This window comes from Astyanax mexicanus, chromosome 12, assembly GCF_023375975.1.
Source record: "Astyanax mexicanus isolate ESR-SI-001 chromosome 12, AstMex3_surface, whole genome shotgun sequence".
Lineage (NCBI taxonomy): Eukaryota > Metazoa > Chordata > Actinopteri > Characiformes > Acestrorhamphidae > Astyanax > Astyanax mexicanus.
Genome location: NC_064419.1, coordinates 33,484,106 through 33,499,884, shown reverse-complemented (window position 1 = coordinate 33,499,884; position 15,779 = coordinate 33,484,106). Strand labels below are relative to the sequence as shown.

Here is a 15,779-nt window from a genome sequence, read left to right as displayed (position 1 = left end):
ATTTATAACAAAATTAAAAAGTAAACCGATTTTAAGTTCCGTTTCACTTCAACAAAAAAAATAAACATACAGCATGCATGTAGACTAGTGCTTATTAGATTGTAAACTGTTTACATTTTTTTGTTTCTGAAAGAATTTGACCTAAAATTTACTTCTTCAGACTGTCACATAGGCCCAAAATGTTAAGAAGCAGAACCAAATCACGCTCATCAGGCCAGAAAAGGTTACAAAAACATCTCTAAAGTGTTTGGACTCCACCAAGTCAGTGTACAAATAGTAAAAAAGCAAGGCCATTGTTGCCAACCACACTAACGGCTAAAAAAAACAAAGACTACCACCAAAACAATGTGTCTAATAGTCTGCAAGGTCACAAAGGAACCAAATAAAACTTCTAAGCAACTAAAGGCCAAGCAAGAAAGCTACTGGAACAATGTTATGTGGATGGAAAAGTTACAAAAAATATTTTTGTTTTAAAAGTTTAGGATTCATTTTGGAGAAAGAAATGGAATCAAGCATAAACTCTATTCCATCTGTGAAACATAGTGATGGTAGCATCATGGTTTCATTATGTGTGTTTTGCTGCATTTGGGCGAGGACATCTTACGATCATTTTGGTGGACCAATAAATTCTGAAATATTCCAACATTCCAGCTTGTTGATGGAACATATCAGGACATCTGTCTGTGAACTGAATCTTAGTGAGAGTGTGGGTCATGCAACAAGACAACGACCCTAAGCACTGAAGTGCTTTTACCAAAGAAAGTTTTGACCCTAATTTATAAAAGAATTTTCAGTGCTAAACATTAAAAACGTAGAGACCGGTTCTTGTCTTTATTTGTATACTTGAACCTATCTTACTGCAACAGTTTGAAAAAAATGTTAAGAGCTTAATTTTATTATTGATTATATAAAAAAAAAAACATGTACACGCACACATCAAACCAAACTTCTTTTATTATTTTACCACAAGGGTGGGTAAGAACTTGCAACTATTGGTTGGTTATTAATTCATAATTAATTAAATATACAGGTAAAGTCTTTTTTATAAGAAAAATAAACATATCTGAGAGAACATATACAGAGTATTGAAGAAACAGAAGGAAAACATAATATGCAGCACATATTTCCATTATTATCTCTTGCAATGTCAGTTAGAAACACACAAACAACATACTGGTGAAATGGTATTGCTCTGGTTTCTGAGGTGAACAGACTATTTAACGGTAGTGTATTATTCTTTTTTTTTTAATGACATTTATCTGGGGGATGTGTGTGCGAGTGTGTGTGTGCGAGTGTGTGTGTGAGAGAGAGAGAGAGAGAGAGAGAGAGAGAGAGAAAGGTCACTATTTTTGTAGTGTAACTGTGTTGCTATATTAGCATGCTGGCTAAATTGTTGTTTGTTGTGTAGTCCTGCTCTGTAGCAGAGCATTTAAACTGAATATATTGTGTAACAACTCTGAATTAACACTGTCGTGGTCCAATGGAAATATTATTTTTTATATTATATAGAAAAACTCAGGTCTGAACAGGGTTTGTTGGGTAAAGCTTGGCCAAACGCAGAGTAACTGTGAAGGAACATATTAGTTGGCAGAATCTGGTGTGCGAAATAGCAACTACAAAGTGTAGAGCTTGAAAACTTGATCATAAAGTCACAGTCAAATGTTAAAAGAACATGCTAGCACGGGTAACCCTGAAAAAAACATGCTAGCACGGCTAACCCTGACAGGAACATGCTAGCAATGCTAACCCTACATGCAAGCGTGTAGCCACTGACTGATCGTTTGACTGAATATTTTTTGGTAAATGGGTCAGAATGTGCCCCAAAGCATTAGCTCAGGACTGCATCATATGATAAAGAGCATATTAGTGTTAATTTTTTTGTTGTATTTGAGTCTCACTGTTGTTATTAATGTTGGACCTCTCATATAGCTCTGACAAAAAAAAAATTATAATTAGAAATTTTCTAAATGATCAGTTTCTCTGATTTTACTATTTATAGGGATATATGTGAGTAAAATGAACATTGTGGTTTTATTCTATAAACTACTGACGCCATTTCTTCCAAGTTACAAATACAAATGTCATTTAAAGCATTTATTTGCAGGAAATGAGAAATGATCAAAATAATGAAACAGATGGAGTTTTTTTAAACCTTAAATAAAGCAAAGAAAACTTTCAAAGTTTGGTCTTTGCAAATGGCGCATGAATCAAGACGCATACAGAGTTATCCTGGAAGAAACCTTGCTTCCTTGAAACAAAGCTCAACTGCTTGAATTTTGTGCCAGGAGTGGCTTAAAGTTGTCCAAAAGCAGTGTGTAAGACTGGTGGAGAGCATACTGAGACATGTGAAAACTGTGATTAAGAATCTGGGTTATTCTACAAATTATTGATTCTGAACTCTTCCTTAGATAAAAAAAAATTGTATAAATGAATATTAACTCGGTTTCTTTGCATTTTTTATGGACTGAAAGCACTGCATCTTATTGTTATTTGTCATTTTCTGAAAATAAATACAGAATAATTTACAGAATAAAACCACAATGTTCATTTTACTTAAACATATACCTATAAATCAGAGAAACTGATTATTTTGCAGCAGTCTCTTAATTTTTTGTTCAGAGCTGTATGAGTTTAATTTCACATTAAAAGGAGATAAGGAGTTAGTGTAAGGTAATGAAGTGTATAATAAAGAGTGAAGGCCCTGCAGAGGGAGTCTGGTTGTGCGTGATTCTGTAAATCTAGAACGCAATTTTACAATTTCAATATTAGTTGCATAAAAATAACCACTCATCAGAACATTTAGCATTTCGGGTTAATATGAATCTCAAGTCACACCAGGGTAATTATATTAACATGTACACACAAACACACACATACACACACACACACACACACACACACTCAGAAACGGCTACAGAATAGAAGCCACTGGGAAAGACATTAAGCCAATTATTAGTAAAAAGTAAATCGAGTGTTAGTAAATTAAATTATAAGTCAATATCTTAATAATATTGAATAATCAGAATTATAGTAGTACACACAACATGATCCCAAACATGAGTCACCTTGTAATTACGAAATACTGATCATTTGTCTTTGATATATTAAGTCATGATTACTTTGAAGTAAGAATTTAGATGAAATATTATTGATAAGTACAATATAATTATCATGCTATATTAAATCATACTTGGGAGAAAATGTCATCAGAATGTTTTTTTGTTAATTTTCATTTTTCTGTGGAAGGAATTGAACTGACACATTACAGAAGGTGAGAGACACACGCACACGCACACAGACACACACACACATTTGGCACCTAATTCAGATTCTCCCTTTAGATAGAGCAGTGCATCATCACTCAGGACAGTCATAAAATGTAATGTTACTGAGACATTTTAACTGTGTCTGTTTAAATCAGTCTGTTTTGTATATACAATTTAATAAAATAACTCAGTATTTTGATTCATGTCTGCTAGAAACACATGATAATATTTAAAATAATCCACCTCATGCACCTGTGTGAAACCAGATTTCAGAGATCACTCTGCAGCAGGAGCTCTTCCCTTTTTAAAGTGCAGCATGTCTGGGACCAGGGCCTAGTGCAGAAATGGTGGATGTGGCATCCCTCCCTGCTGAAACACTCAGTCTGATTCACACAGGCAATAAATCAACAGACTGCTTTAAAAAAGAAAAAAGAATTGCCCCAGGGTTACCCCCAAAATTTCTTCTAAAGGTGTCAAAAAGCAACCAGTTAGCACGGTTGAACTATTCCTGGAAAAAAGAAAAAGAGACAAACAAGATGATGCAACCAGGAGAAACAGACACACAAACACATAAGTTGTTTTTTTTCCAAATTTCCATCCTGAGTTATGAGGTATGACCTGGATCCATCTCACAGAAGCAGCTCTTGAGTCTCTAATGTTCTCACACTGTCCCATATGTGTCCATCCAAAGTGCCTGGACTTCGGTAGAGGCTGTGTGTGTTGTGGAATGTTTGCATATTGTTGTTGAGCAGGTTCACGCTGAGTGTTTCTGCTGAAGCTGTCGAGCATCAGTCCACTTACTGGACCAACACGTTCTCTCAGACTTCTTCAGTAAACGTCTGACCTGAACTTAAAGGAACAGTTCAGTGAAAATCCAAAGATCGTGACTTATCACTGAGCCCAAATAAAGTCGATCAATCTAGACATGGTTGGTTGACATTAGATGTGTGCCTTTTAAGTAGACAACAGGATATACTAGCTAATGTTGCTAACAAGTACTGGACCTGACTGTACTTCACCAATCAGCATTTCCTGTTGTACACTAAAGAAGATACTAACAGCAGATACCAAACCAAGTCTTGGCTAATGGACCCAGTTAGCCAAGTGATCAATCACAGTACTGTTCACTGTGACTATTTACTGATCTGCTGCTTTAAAGTGCCAGTATCCTGAAGAGGTTGAGTATCTCTCAGGACGCTGTTAGGATTTGAAGACGTGAACGGCGCGGATCACGTACTGCCTGCAGATCGGACACTCATTCATGCGCTTCCCACACTTGGTGCAGGTGACCATGTGACCACACTCCAGCAGCACACAGTCGATTACAGCGTCCATACAAATACGGCACAGGTTCTCATCATTGAACAGCTGTGTCCGGCCAACATCTGGAAAAAGAGAGAGAGACAGAGGCAGAATTTTTTTGTTAGAAAACTTATGATTTTAGGAAACCAATTTAGTCTCTATAACCACTTTGTTTTTGTTGTAGTCCATAGTACCTAAAACTCACATATAATAGAAGTCAATGGGCACTGAAGTGGATGATCTAAAGTGGTACAGTACTCACACAAACTCTGATAATTCAACTCTGATAACTCTGGGTTTGCGGACCAGTTCAGAACTGTAGCTCACATGTGAGCCTGAAAACTGTACACCACTGTAGCTCTGAGTTCCTGGCTGGCTCTGACCCGTTAGCCTAACATTGCAGCAGGGACCAGGTCTTACTGCGGTGCTAAGGAAACAATAGCAGTGCTCGGTTCGGCCCCGGTTAGCCTTGAGGCAGATCACACACGACAAAAGAAGTCCCACTACATCCTTTGTCCCCAAGGTTAAGGCGGAGCCTGTAATAGCTCCACCCACAGGACTACACAGATAAAAAACTACCACTAATCGGTCTCACTGAATTCATCCACTAGTTTCCACTAACTTCTATCATATGTGAGTTTTGCAGAACACATTTTCTGTTTTTTTTTCAGTTCAGGGAAATGATTGTTTTCTGTTTTACTGGGCTGGAGAATGCAGTCTTCTCTCACACTCACATCTGATGAAGGAGATGAAATGAAGGAAACACCTGCAATTAGGTATACAGTACACTACATAATGCGAATGTTTTAAGATATATTTATATGTCCTATATTTTAAATCATCTTTTTTCCTTAAAATACAAAAAAACGTATATGATGAATGTATAATAAATAGAACTTGCTTATTTTTATATGTAACAATTTACTAATTTAATCAAAACTACAATTCCCAGCATGCATCTGTGAGAGTTCATGCCATCCACAGATGGCAGTGGGCATGCAGGTAAGAGGTAGGGGTTGCAGTGCAGTGAGGAATGGGGGGAAAAAAAGGGTTGTGTATGAAATTTCCATTAATCAGAGAAGCCTTACCTCCGACTCTGTTGCAGATTGGAGGGGGTAAAGCTACGACTTTAGCAAAAGGAGTAAAACACAGCTATTAGAGGGAATAAGCACTTACCAATAACTTGATAACTCATTAATATATTTACTGTTAAAATATTTTATTATAAGACAATAAATTAACTACTGAAGTGCTAATCAGGTCCTATGTATCTGATATTTTAATATTTTAATAAAATGTATCATCTATTCTAGGCCAGATCTAGCTCCAATACTTTGTTTTCACCACTGTGTTCTTACAGACATTACTCCCAGTTTGTAAGCAGGCAGTAGGGAGCATTCTCAGATATAACAGAACAGTTTCGAGTCTGCAGTGTGGGTCCACGTCACTGTTGTGTTGACAACAGCACCCCCTGTGGTCATAAATTACCTACACTGAAAGAAGTGGGATGGGGAAGAGTGATAAACTGCCTAGCAACAGTTGTGTAAGTTTATCTTTACAAATGTTCGTTTTTGTCTCTTTTAGAGACACAGAGAGAGTTTAAGTCATCTTCTATCAGCTGTATACAGTGAGTGTGGCCACACAATATAAGACTGCATGCAGATTTAAATATCTTACCTGCATTAACGGCACTGCTCACATTCTCCACTGAAAGTAAACAAAATTAATTGTCATATTCAATGTTAAAAATTGAAATGGACTGGATTTTCTCTCTATAACTCCATATTGTTATTAATATTGTACTAAATTACCTGATAATGATTTGCTAAAAACAGCAGTGTGTTTTATACTAATATATATATATATATTTTTTTTAACTCTCTGACATAGTGGTTCTAGTCAGTCTAACACACTTACTGGACTTGCGGTTGTCTTCACTTTCACGGTACAGTCTCCTCACTCTCTCCACCAGCTCCCATTTCTCACAGCAGCCTGAGAAGTTCACAAAGTTTCTGGCCAGAATCTCCTTCAGTTGTCTGACAGTCAGCTGTTCCACATCCTCCACACTGGACAGATCAGAGAGGGATGCCCGTCCTGACCTTCGCACCACCGGACTCACCTGTCCCACATAAACAAAACACACACGCACTGATGTTTAGATGCATCTGATGAGAAACTCATCTCACTAGATTAGACAATACACAATATTGGCTTCAAGAGAACAAGACGAAATTTTACGAATATACATATATATATATATTTTTTCATTTCAAAGTTAAAATATATGACTGAAAATATTTTATTAGACTGAAACTCAAAATGCAAAACTGCAGGTGATTTTTTTTACAATTTTGTTAGTAGTCAAGTAGTAATGGATGTCAATAAATGTTTTCTGATTATTATTTATGTATGATTTATCTTATGTTGTAAAGACAGAACAGTAAGTAATAACTTCAGCCAGTTTGACCACAAACACAAAAACTTGTGACAAGCCTGTATGATCTCACATGGGTCTCTTCAGACAAATAGAACACATTTAACACCTGACGAGAAATATTGTGCTGTTTTAATCTCATGGCACACAGTCTCGACATATCCCAAGTATCTAATATTTAGTTTTCTATTTATTTTGGGGGATATTACACAGTTTTTCATCTCAGAAGTAGCTCTTCCAGTAGAGGGTCCTGACTTACCTCTGGTGTGTGTTCTGTCGGCTCAAGGTTGAAAAGTGAAGTAGAGTCAGCGTCCTATAAAAATCAACCAAGAAAACAAACCAAAAAAAGTCACAAGACTCAGCTCTGGAGTAAACGAGTAGAGAAAGATCAGGTTAAACTAGACAGTGCTGATTACTGATTAACTCAACCCCACAATCTGTTGAGTTTCAGTTTGATTGAACATTTGAACATCATGGTTGATTTACATATAGAGCTAATAATCAATAATGTACACAACCTATACAGTCAAAAACTGTCACATAAATTACACAATAAACTTTAATTAAGATTTTATTTATTTTTGGTTGTAAATTTGTCAAGACTGGTTATGTATACGTGTGTATAAGTGTCAGAAACCTGTCACGTATAAAGTTGAAAACCATGTCAGTTATAAAGTTGCTTTACTCACTGAAAGCTATTAAATGTATTACATTTATCAATTTATAAAATGTTGCCAATTTGTTTAACATGTTTATTAGGTTGTTGAACACACCTGATTGGAGGATTCTGAGCTGTCGCTACTGCTGACTGGTTCTCCATGTGAAGGTGAGAGCAGCGGGCCTGGGTCTGTTGTGGATGAGCTGTAAAGTGGGCGTGTCTGTAGTGTGGGTGTGTCTGGATCATCCTCACTCTCTGTCCCTTGATGGCACATCACCAAATCAACCAAGTCTTCCTTTTCCCTGTAAAAATCAGACATACACCTCTGAACTTAGAACTTAGTCATGCATATCACCATTGTTTGTTTAGACTGTAATCTGTTTTGGTACCATGGTAAACAGTATGCTTTTGTGAGCGTATTGTAATGTACCTGCATGTGTCCGTGTTGATGTTGCGGAGCTTTAGGTACTGCCTTAAATCTTTAACCCGCAGACGCATCAACCTCGGCCGCTGGAAAGCCGTCCCCTTCAGCAGGTGACAGGTAGCACACCTGCGCAGGTTCTCCTGCAGCACTGAGCACAGTGAGCAGAAACTCTTCTTACAGTCACAGCAGACGTGCTGAAACCAGACAACACGGCATCATTAACACAAGGTAAACAGAAATGCAATAAAGCACGAATAAACAGACACACATCTTCAAGCTCACTTCCACCCAAAAGCCATACTTCATCAATTTTACACAATACACTTAAATGCCACACATATTGTTCAAAATAGCAGATTAGCAGCTAAAACATTACACCATCAGCATGTTAAAATGCTTGTCAATATTTAGAACATGAATTTAAAAGAAAAGTAAAACCATTCATTGTAATTAATAGTTTTTTATTAAATATATTAAGATTTTTTTTTTCGCAACAGCAATAACTGATATTGAGCTGATACTGAGGTACTGCCTAAAACTCAATTAACATTGCAAATCACAAAAATGGCAGATAGATACATGCAGAGCTTCATGTGGCAAAAAAAACAGTCCTAAAATTAAAGATTTATTTATTCAGATCTGACTGTTTTTCAAAAATGTTTCAAAAATCATTTTATCAAATACAATCAAAAGTATTGTACAGAAAACTCTGCATGTAGTATACATTTTTTTTTGTTATTAGCACAGCGACTCAGTTCTGATACATGAGCTCACAGATGCCTTGTGCTGCGGACATCACCCTTTTGAGTGAGAGCAAGGCCAATTGTGCTCTCTCAGGGCTCCGATAACTGATAGTAGGCTACATGAACAGGATTTGAAACGGCGATCCTGATCATAGTGGCAGCACTTAGCCCGCTGGACCACTCAGAGACGTTGTAGTATTTGTTTATATTTGCAGATTTTACCATCATTACCATTCCAAATAAAACTCAGGAGACATGTCTAGGTTTACTGGTGGATTTGAATAGTCAATAAAATAGCTGTACGTGTGTTGCACTTATGGTGACGCCTGGTCCAGTTCACCTTCACTGTAGAGAAATATGAGTTGTACATTTCTCTACAATAATTATATAGGTTGCTGTTTCTGAAAGGAGTGCAAATATCAAATGCCACTAAATAAACAGGCTCTGCAACATCAATTCAAACTCTATATCCTCCAACAGTGGTGGTTGTCATGCCACAGTGGAGACAATGATGTATCACAGGCATCAGGTAAAGGTATTACAACAGTTATTAGTACACGTTGTTCCTAATGTTTGTAGAAATCCCTTTAAAGCTTGTATCTTTCTTGTATCTCAACTGATACTCAGTGTGATGAGTAATGCTAAAACCACATGTGTAACTTTAACATTAGAAAAAATAAATGACTTAACATTAATTAGTCTAATAGTATAATATTTTCTATCTTTTCACTTATTTTTTAAGTTTTTTTTTGCCAGGTTTGGACGGTTATTTACAACAGCCAGAAATGTAGAGCAAACCTGTTTAATACCCTTGATTTCGGAGAAAACACTGAATGACCAGGTGTACCACTTATGAACTTTTAAAGATGACTTTTATATTACAGTCATGCTTGCAGGTGATTCTACATTTCTATATATATCCTTTAAAAAGTATTAAAACATTTAAACTCCTGTAGTGATGTCTAGTTATAAAAAGTAGCAGGTGCTCACCCTCCTCCTGAAGACAGAGAAGGTCTGTCCACACGCATGGCACACCTGGCTGGCGGGGTTAGGGGGGTACGTGGAGTATCCCGCAGATGGAGCAAAGCGGAATGGTCCAGCGCCCCCGAAGCCTGGCTGCTGCCCCCTCACTGCCCCGGTGCCCATGACCTCATTCAGCAAACCACAGCACGATGCCCACATACAGGAGGCCCCCGCCTAAACACAGAGAAAACACACACCAAATCACATATTTTCTCATTAAATAAAACTTTCAATGTAGGGTAAGTGTACCCATTAAGCCCACCAATATCTAAGTTTTGCTATTTTTTCTAGATATTGACATAATTTGTAAGTGACATAATTTGTTAAAGGGCAAGGTTTACCTCTCATTTGAATATTTATTAATTAGTTAATGTACATTTCAAAATACAAAATTAAGAAATTTTAGGGAAAACGTCAAAAGTCTGGCGTGGGCTTAATTGGTACCATAGTACCATTTAAGCCCATGTGTGTTCCAAATAAGCCCATAACATAATTTATTGATCAAATAAACGTTTTTAATAATTTGTTTTAAAGTAAATAGCAATATATTTTCTCAGTAACAGTGAAAATGTTTTTTTAAAACCCCTTTTAAACATAATCGTCATCTGAACAAATAACATTGAACATGACAAACAGTGTAGTACACAACATGGAACAATGAATCATTTCATTTTGTTTCTGTTTTAGTCTAATAAAAAAGGTTGTACATGAAAAACAGTTTAGAAGCAGAATTGTCTAAAAATCTCCAATATAGCCTTATTAACATTCTAACCCATTTTTACCTATTTTATCTGAGCTTCTTTCATGCAATTCAATGAGTAGATTTGATCATTTTAAGTTTTTGTTTATATGAAGTCTCCACCTCAATGTGGTTGCTCAGGTAGAACGGGCAAGATCCATTTCCCTTATTAGAAGCTCGAACCAGTGGTTCAGTATGTCATCATTGGCTGAGGCCTCCCATCTAGCCACAGAAAACTGTTCCAATTTGTGAATCGTAAGCTCAGGATGATCTCACATGAAACGTTTAAACCATTTGCATCCTGGCCTTGATAATCCTCAACTCTGACCTTGGCCTTCACTCTTTCCCTCAAAGATTTTCTGTCTACGCCACATTGTTTTGCTAACACAGACATCTATCTATCCATCTATCTATCTATCTATCTATCTATCTAGTAAAGTAGATCAGTAATTAAAAATCACACAGTGAACTGTTTCTTTTGAACAGAAAATGTATTTAACTTGTACTAGAGGAAATTCCCTATTGAAATATATGAGGTGGGCTTAAATGGAGCATACTGGGCTTAAATGGTTCCGCAGAAAAGAACGGTAAAAAAAGACAACGATTTCCTTTCAAAATCTAAGATATGCTCACAAATCCATGCACGAAGCTTAAATATAGTTTGCATCAAACATTACAGCAGTTACTACTATCCCCACATTCAGAAATATAATGTTTTTGTTATTGAATATTAACATGTGCTTGCTGCAGTTTGCATGCATTTTGATGGGATGTACCATTTAAGCCCACCTGTAAAAAAAAGCTAATTTATTAAATTAATCGGCTTCACAGAACAAATTATGATGCATTTATCTAAATATCAATGTTAAATGTATAACAAAATGCTTACTATTTGTAGCTGACAACCTTAATTATTGTGGAAGTGTAGCATTAACAGGGCTAGGGGTGTTAGCATTAGTATCAGCTATGTTTGCTAGCTCATAAACTCATATTTCCATTTGAAGGGAAATAGTATAATTAGGCAAAATACTATTTATTTACATATCAAAATTGGTACATTTAGCTCTTATTTTACATTATATTAATGTACCTACCAAAAATGTGGCTGAAAATTGCTGAAGATTGATGATTCCTGACAGGTCTCAAAACACCAAAGTTTTTAAGTGTCTTCTTCTTAGGGGTCCCGAGACTGTATACACTTGGGCTGGGCTAACTCAACAATGGAAAATGTGATTTGTATGCAATAAAAAATGTTATGGAAGTAACAAACCATTTGATTGGATAAAGTAATGGATGCCAAAATATATGTTTTCCTTTGTTTGTAAATTGACATCAAAGTTGAAAGTGGGCTTAAAGGGTGCATGGGCTTAATGGGTACACTTACCCTAAACTAATTCATTCAGAGTGGGTCTGGTGTGAAACTGCCCATTCCGGATAAACTTAAGCAGCAGAATTATTTACAGCCCTTGTGAACTGAATCAGACATCTGAATCTCTAAACACTTTCACACATTTAACAATTATGAATACACTGCCTAATGTCTGAGACACTGTTTCACCCTAGTTCTAAGCAGATTTTGGATATTGTCAACATCCCTTGTTCAGATCATTTAATTTTACCCCTTTAAGATAATGATCTATGTTGAGTGTAACTTAAGCTAATGTAATGTAAGCTAATGTACTAAGTCAAAATAAAATGTGGCTATTTTAGTAGCTTTCCAAGACTAAGTTACGTAGTAACGTCACCAATTGGAAAGTGATAAGAAGTTTACGTTTCAGTAATAAAAGCTATAAATATTGCATCGTTTTTCAGTCTTCTTGTTTTTGTATTAATCTTATTGTATTGTTTTGTATGGTCTACATGCTCAATGTTAACTGTTTTCTGTCTTTTCAATCAATATTTTCAACATTTTATAATAGAAGGTGTCGTTAATAATAAAAGGTATAGTTAACATATAATAGTCAAGAGGTACATAGGTGTTGTGCGGCAAAGAAACAATCCAGACAAAACACTTGTACTGTTTAGAAGACACATGTACTGGTGGTTTAGGATATTAAATAAAACTTCTCCACCAGCATTATACACTGCTTTTGGATAACTTTTTGCAAAAACTCAGGCAGTTCAGTTTGGTTTGATGGCTTGTGATCATCCATCTTCCTCTTGATTATATTCCAGTGGTTTTCAATTTGGCAAGATCAAAGAAACTCATTATTTTTAAATGGTCTCTTATTTTTTTCCAGAGCTATAGATCATGATGTTATGGTGGCCAATGGTTCCACCACAACAAAGATAGAGTGAAGCACAATTGTACACCAGAACCCACTCTGAGATTAACATATTTACACAGTGAATTATTCAGAGAATATACAGTTTGTGTATACTTTCAAAACCAAATTCATAACTTAATATCAACTGTCTACAGTACCCCAGGTTTTAATAAGTGGTTAATGAAGTATCCTATGTGGTTGCTAAGAATGGGTTTCATTTTTTTAAGCGCACACAAGTGCTTTTCTGACTGGTGGACATTTGAGAACTTTCACTCCACTGTAAAAAAAAGACAATTTTAGCATACCAAATACAGAAAATAAAACCTCAGAATACGATATTGCGTTACACCTAAAAATATACAGTATGCATGAATACACTCCTGTGTATTACAGTAAGTGGTTTTGGACACAGCCTTTGTTTCTCACTACACAGAGATCAGCAGCTTCATTCACGCTGAACCACCTGACCTCTTTATCGGGTAGTGCTGGATGTCCTCCCCTTAAACTGGGCCCTGTGACTGAGATCATCCCATTAGAAATGAGACAGAGACGGTGCTGAGCTGTAAATAGGGATTACTGCACTTCAAATAACCCTGAGAGACAGTCACCCTCGTGTTTCAGTCACAACACACACCTGATGGAGGAGCCAGATCCATAAAATCACTATTATACTTGCTGTAAGAGCCTGTATACATATACAGCTCTGGAAAAAAACTAAGACACCACTTCAGTTTCTTTTATATTGCTATTTACAGGTATATGCTTGAGTAAAATTAACAATGTTGTTTTATTCTATAAACTACGGACAACATTTCTCCCAAATTCCAAAAAAATACTGCTGCAAAAGGAGTGAAAAAATGAAAAATGGCTAAAATAACAATAAAGATGCAGCACTTTGGACCTCAATGCAAAGGAACCAATTTCAGAAATCAATATTTGGCGGAATAACCCTGGTTTTTAATACCAGTTTTCATGCATCTTGGCATGTTCACCTCCACCAGTCTTACACACTGCTTTTGGATAACTTTAAGCCACTCCTGGTGCAAAAATTCAAGCAGTTCAGCTGGGTTTGATGGCTGTGACCATCCATCTTCCTCTTGATTATATTCCAGAGGTTTTACAATTTGGTAAAATCAAAGAAACTCATTATTTCTAAGTGTTTTTCCCCAGAGATGTAACTTATAAGCTATAAAATAAACATTGGCTAAAAGACCACAGCTAGCTAAATCATTACAACTAGCTTGCTGTACTGACATTACTGAGCATTTTTCTTTATTTCAGTTACATAATGAGTCATTCTGGCTTTAGACACTGGCTGTAGTCCTGTACCCCGTGAACTTTGTCACCTGGTGAGAAAGGTGAACCTAGCGTTACCATGTTAACTACATTATATAAGGTTAGGAAAGTTAGCTAGAAGGCTAGCGTTCTGGCTAACTAGCTAACCCAGTTGACAGCATCCTAGCAAATAGTTAACATAACTAACTTCAGCTACTTTAGCTAACTATAGCACCACTGCTATGTGTCTGGGGGCAAAACAGGCAGGTCTATCAGTAAACCCGTGCAAATGTGTGAAGAGAAATCCAGCTACACTAGAAACTCGAATAGAACAGTCTGTTATGTAGCAGCTTTAGTACTCCACATCACAAGTTCAGATAGCAAAGCAAAGCTAGCGATGGGGTAGGCATCCCCGGATCAGATAAAAGCACAACATTTCTTAACACCACGACCCACAAATCGAATAAAGTAATAGAAAATCAGTACAGTACCTTCATATCAACTCCGAATGAGTGGATGAATTAATTTAAATAATGACGATGGCCATTACGAGGGCCGAGAACAGCAGCTGCTCCATCAACAGCTAGCTAGCAAACAGCCTCACTCTGAGGGCACGTTCCATTCAGAGTCAACACTCCCTATGCCCTGCTACCTACACCACCACAGGGCTGTGTCCGATTGTCAAGTAAAGTGGTTATTCGTCGGTTTAACAACTATTTAGGACATTTCATACCCTGAAATGCTTGCAGTAAAGCTCAGATAATTACTAAATATGGCCTGTATTTAAAATAAAATCAATTTACAAAGCCTTTGTCTGTAATAAAGCAGTATTGGAACAGAATGTGTTACTGTACTTACTACTGCAGCTTTTACACAACACAACAATTTCACAGGAAAATTCATATTTTCACCACAATAACTAGAAAAAGACACAGAAATGCTGATAACTATATAACTATAAGTATTTTCTTTGAACTACAGATGAAGCCAGAGAGCACTAAGAACTGTTTCCTACACATTCAAAAGACTCTTGAAAACTTTACAGGCAAAGGTATGGCTGACCCACATGGCAACACCTTTAGCTAATTAGAGGTCTGACAGGTGAAGTGCATTAATGAAGTCATTGATAAAATGAGAAAATGAAAAAGCCACACAGCACTGCAACTGGACAAATAAAAAATATGGGTATTCTAAAATAGTAGTAGTAGTGTTAATAGGGATGTAATGTGTATAGAAACAAATTATTATCTATAAAATACAACTTGATATGTCACAGGACATTTGCAGCATTGGCTTGATAATCTTTATATTTCAATCACATTTTTAAGTCACACAAGATTGTAGAAAATATTGCCCAGATAGGAACTGAATTCTAATCCACCACAAATAGGACAACGTTGTTAGCCACTGCACACTTAACTTTACCAACATTGCTCAAAATTAATGAAATAGAGAACAAAACGTTCTGGTTTGTTTAACACTTTTACAGCATAATTCCACATGTGTTCCTGTATAGCGTTCATGTCTTCAGTATTAAAAATCATTAAAAGAAAGAGAAAACACATTGAAGGGGAAGAGGCATGTCCAAACTTTTGACTGGCAGCGTGCTCCCTTTGAGAGTGCTGCACATACGTGGATTTGCACATTC

At 36.5% G+C, this 15,779-nt stretch overlaps 1 protein-coding gene across 5 annotated transcripts; it reads right to left on the bottom strand.

The window, feature by feature from the left end:
- Positions 1-936: 936 nt before the first annotated feature.
- rnf34a (ring finger protein 34a) lies at positions 937-14,960 on the bottom strand. 5 transcript variants are annotated; one of them, XM_049485708.1, is made up of 9 exons: positions 14,623-14,960; positions 9,818-10,024; positions 8,091-8,278; positions 7,776-7,962; positions 7,262-7,315; positions 6,486-6,696; positions 6,246-6,275; positions 5,657-5,695; positions 937-4,651 (listed from the first exon to the last, which is right to left on the bottom strand). In XM_049485708.1, the coding sequence occupies exons 1-9, from the start codon at positions 14,626-14,628 to the stop codon at positions 4,467-4,469; spliced, it is 1,107 nt and encodes a 368-aa protein (XP_049341665.1). In that variant the 5' UTR covers positions 14,629-14,960; the 3' UTR covers positions 937-4,466. The 5 variants fall into 5 exon arrangements, with proteins under 5 accessions (XP_049341665.1, XP_007247217.3, XP_049341666.1 ...); XM_007247155.4 differs by having other exon boundaries at positions 6,486-6,687; positions 14,623-14,951; XM_049485709.1 differs by lacking the exon at positions 5,657-5,695 and having other exon boundaries at positions 14,623-14,946.
- Positions 14,961-15,779: the final 819 nt, after the last annotated feature.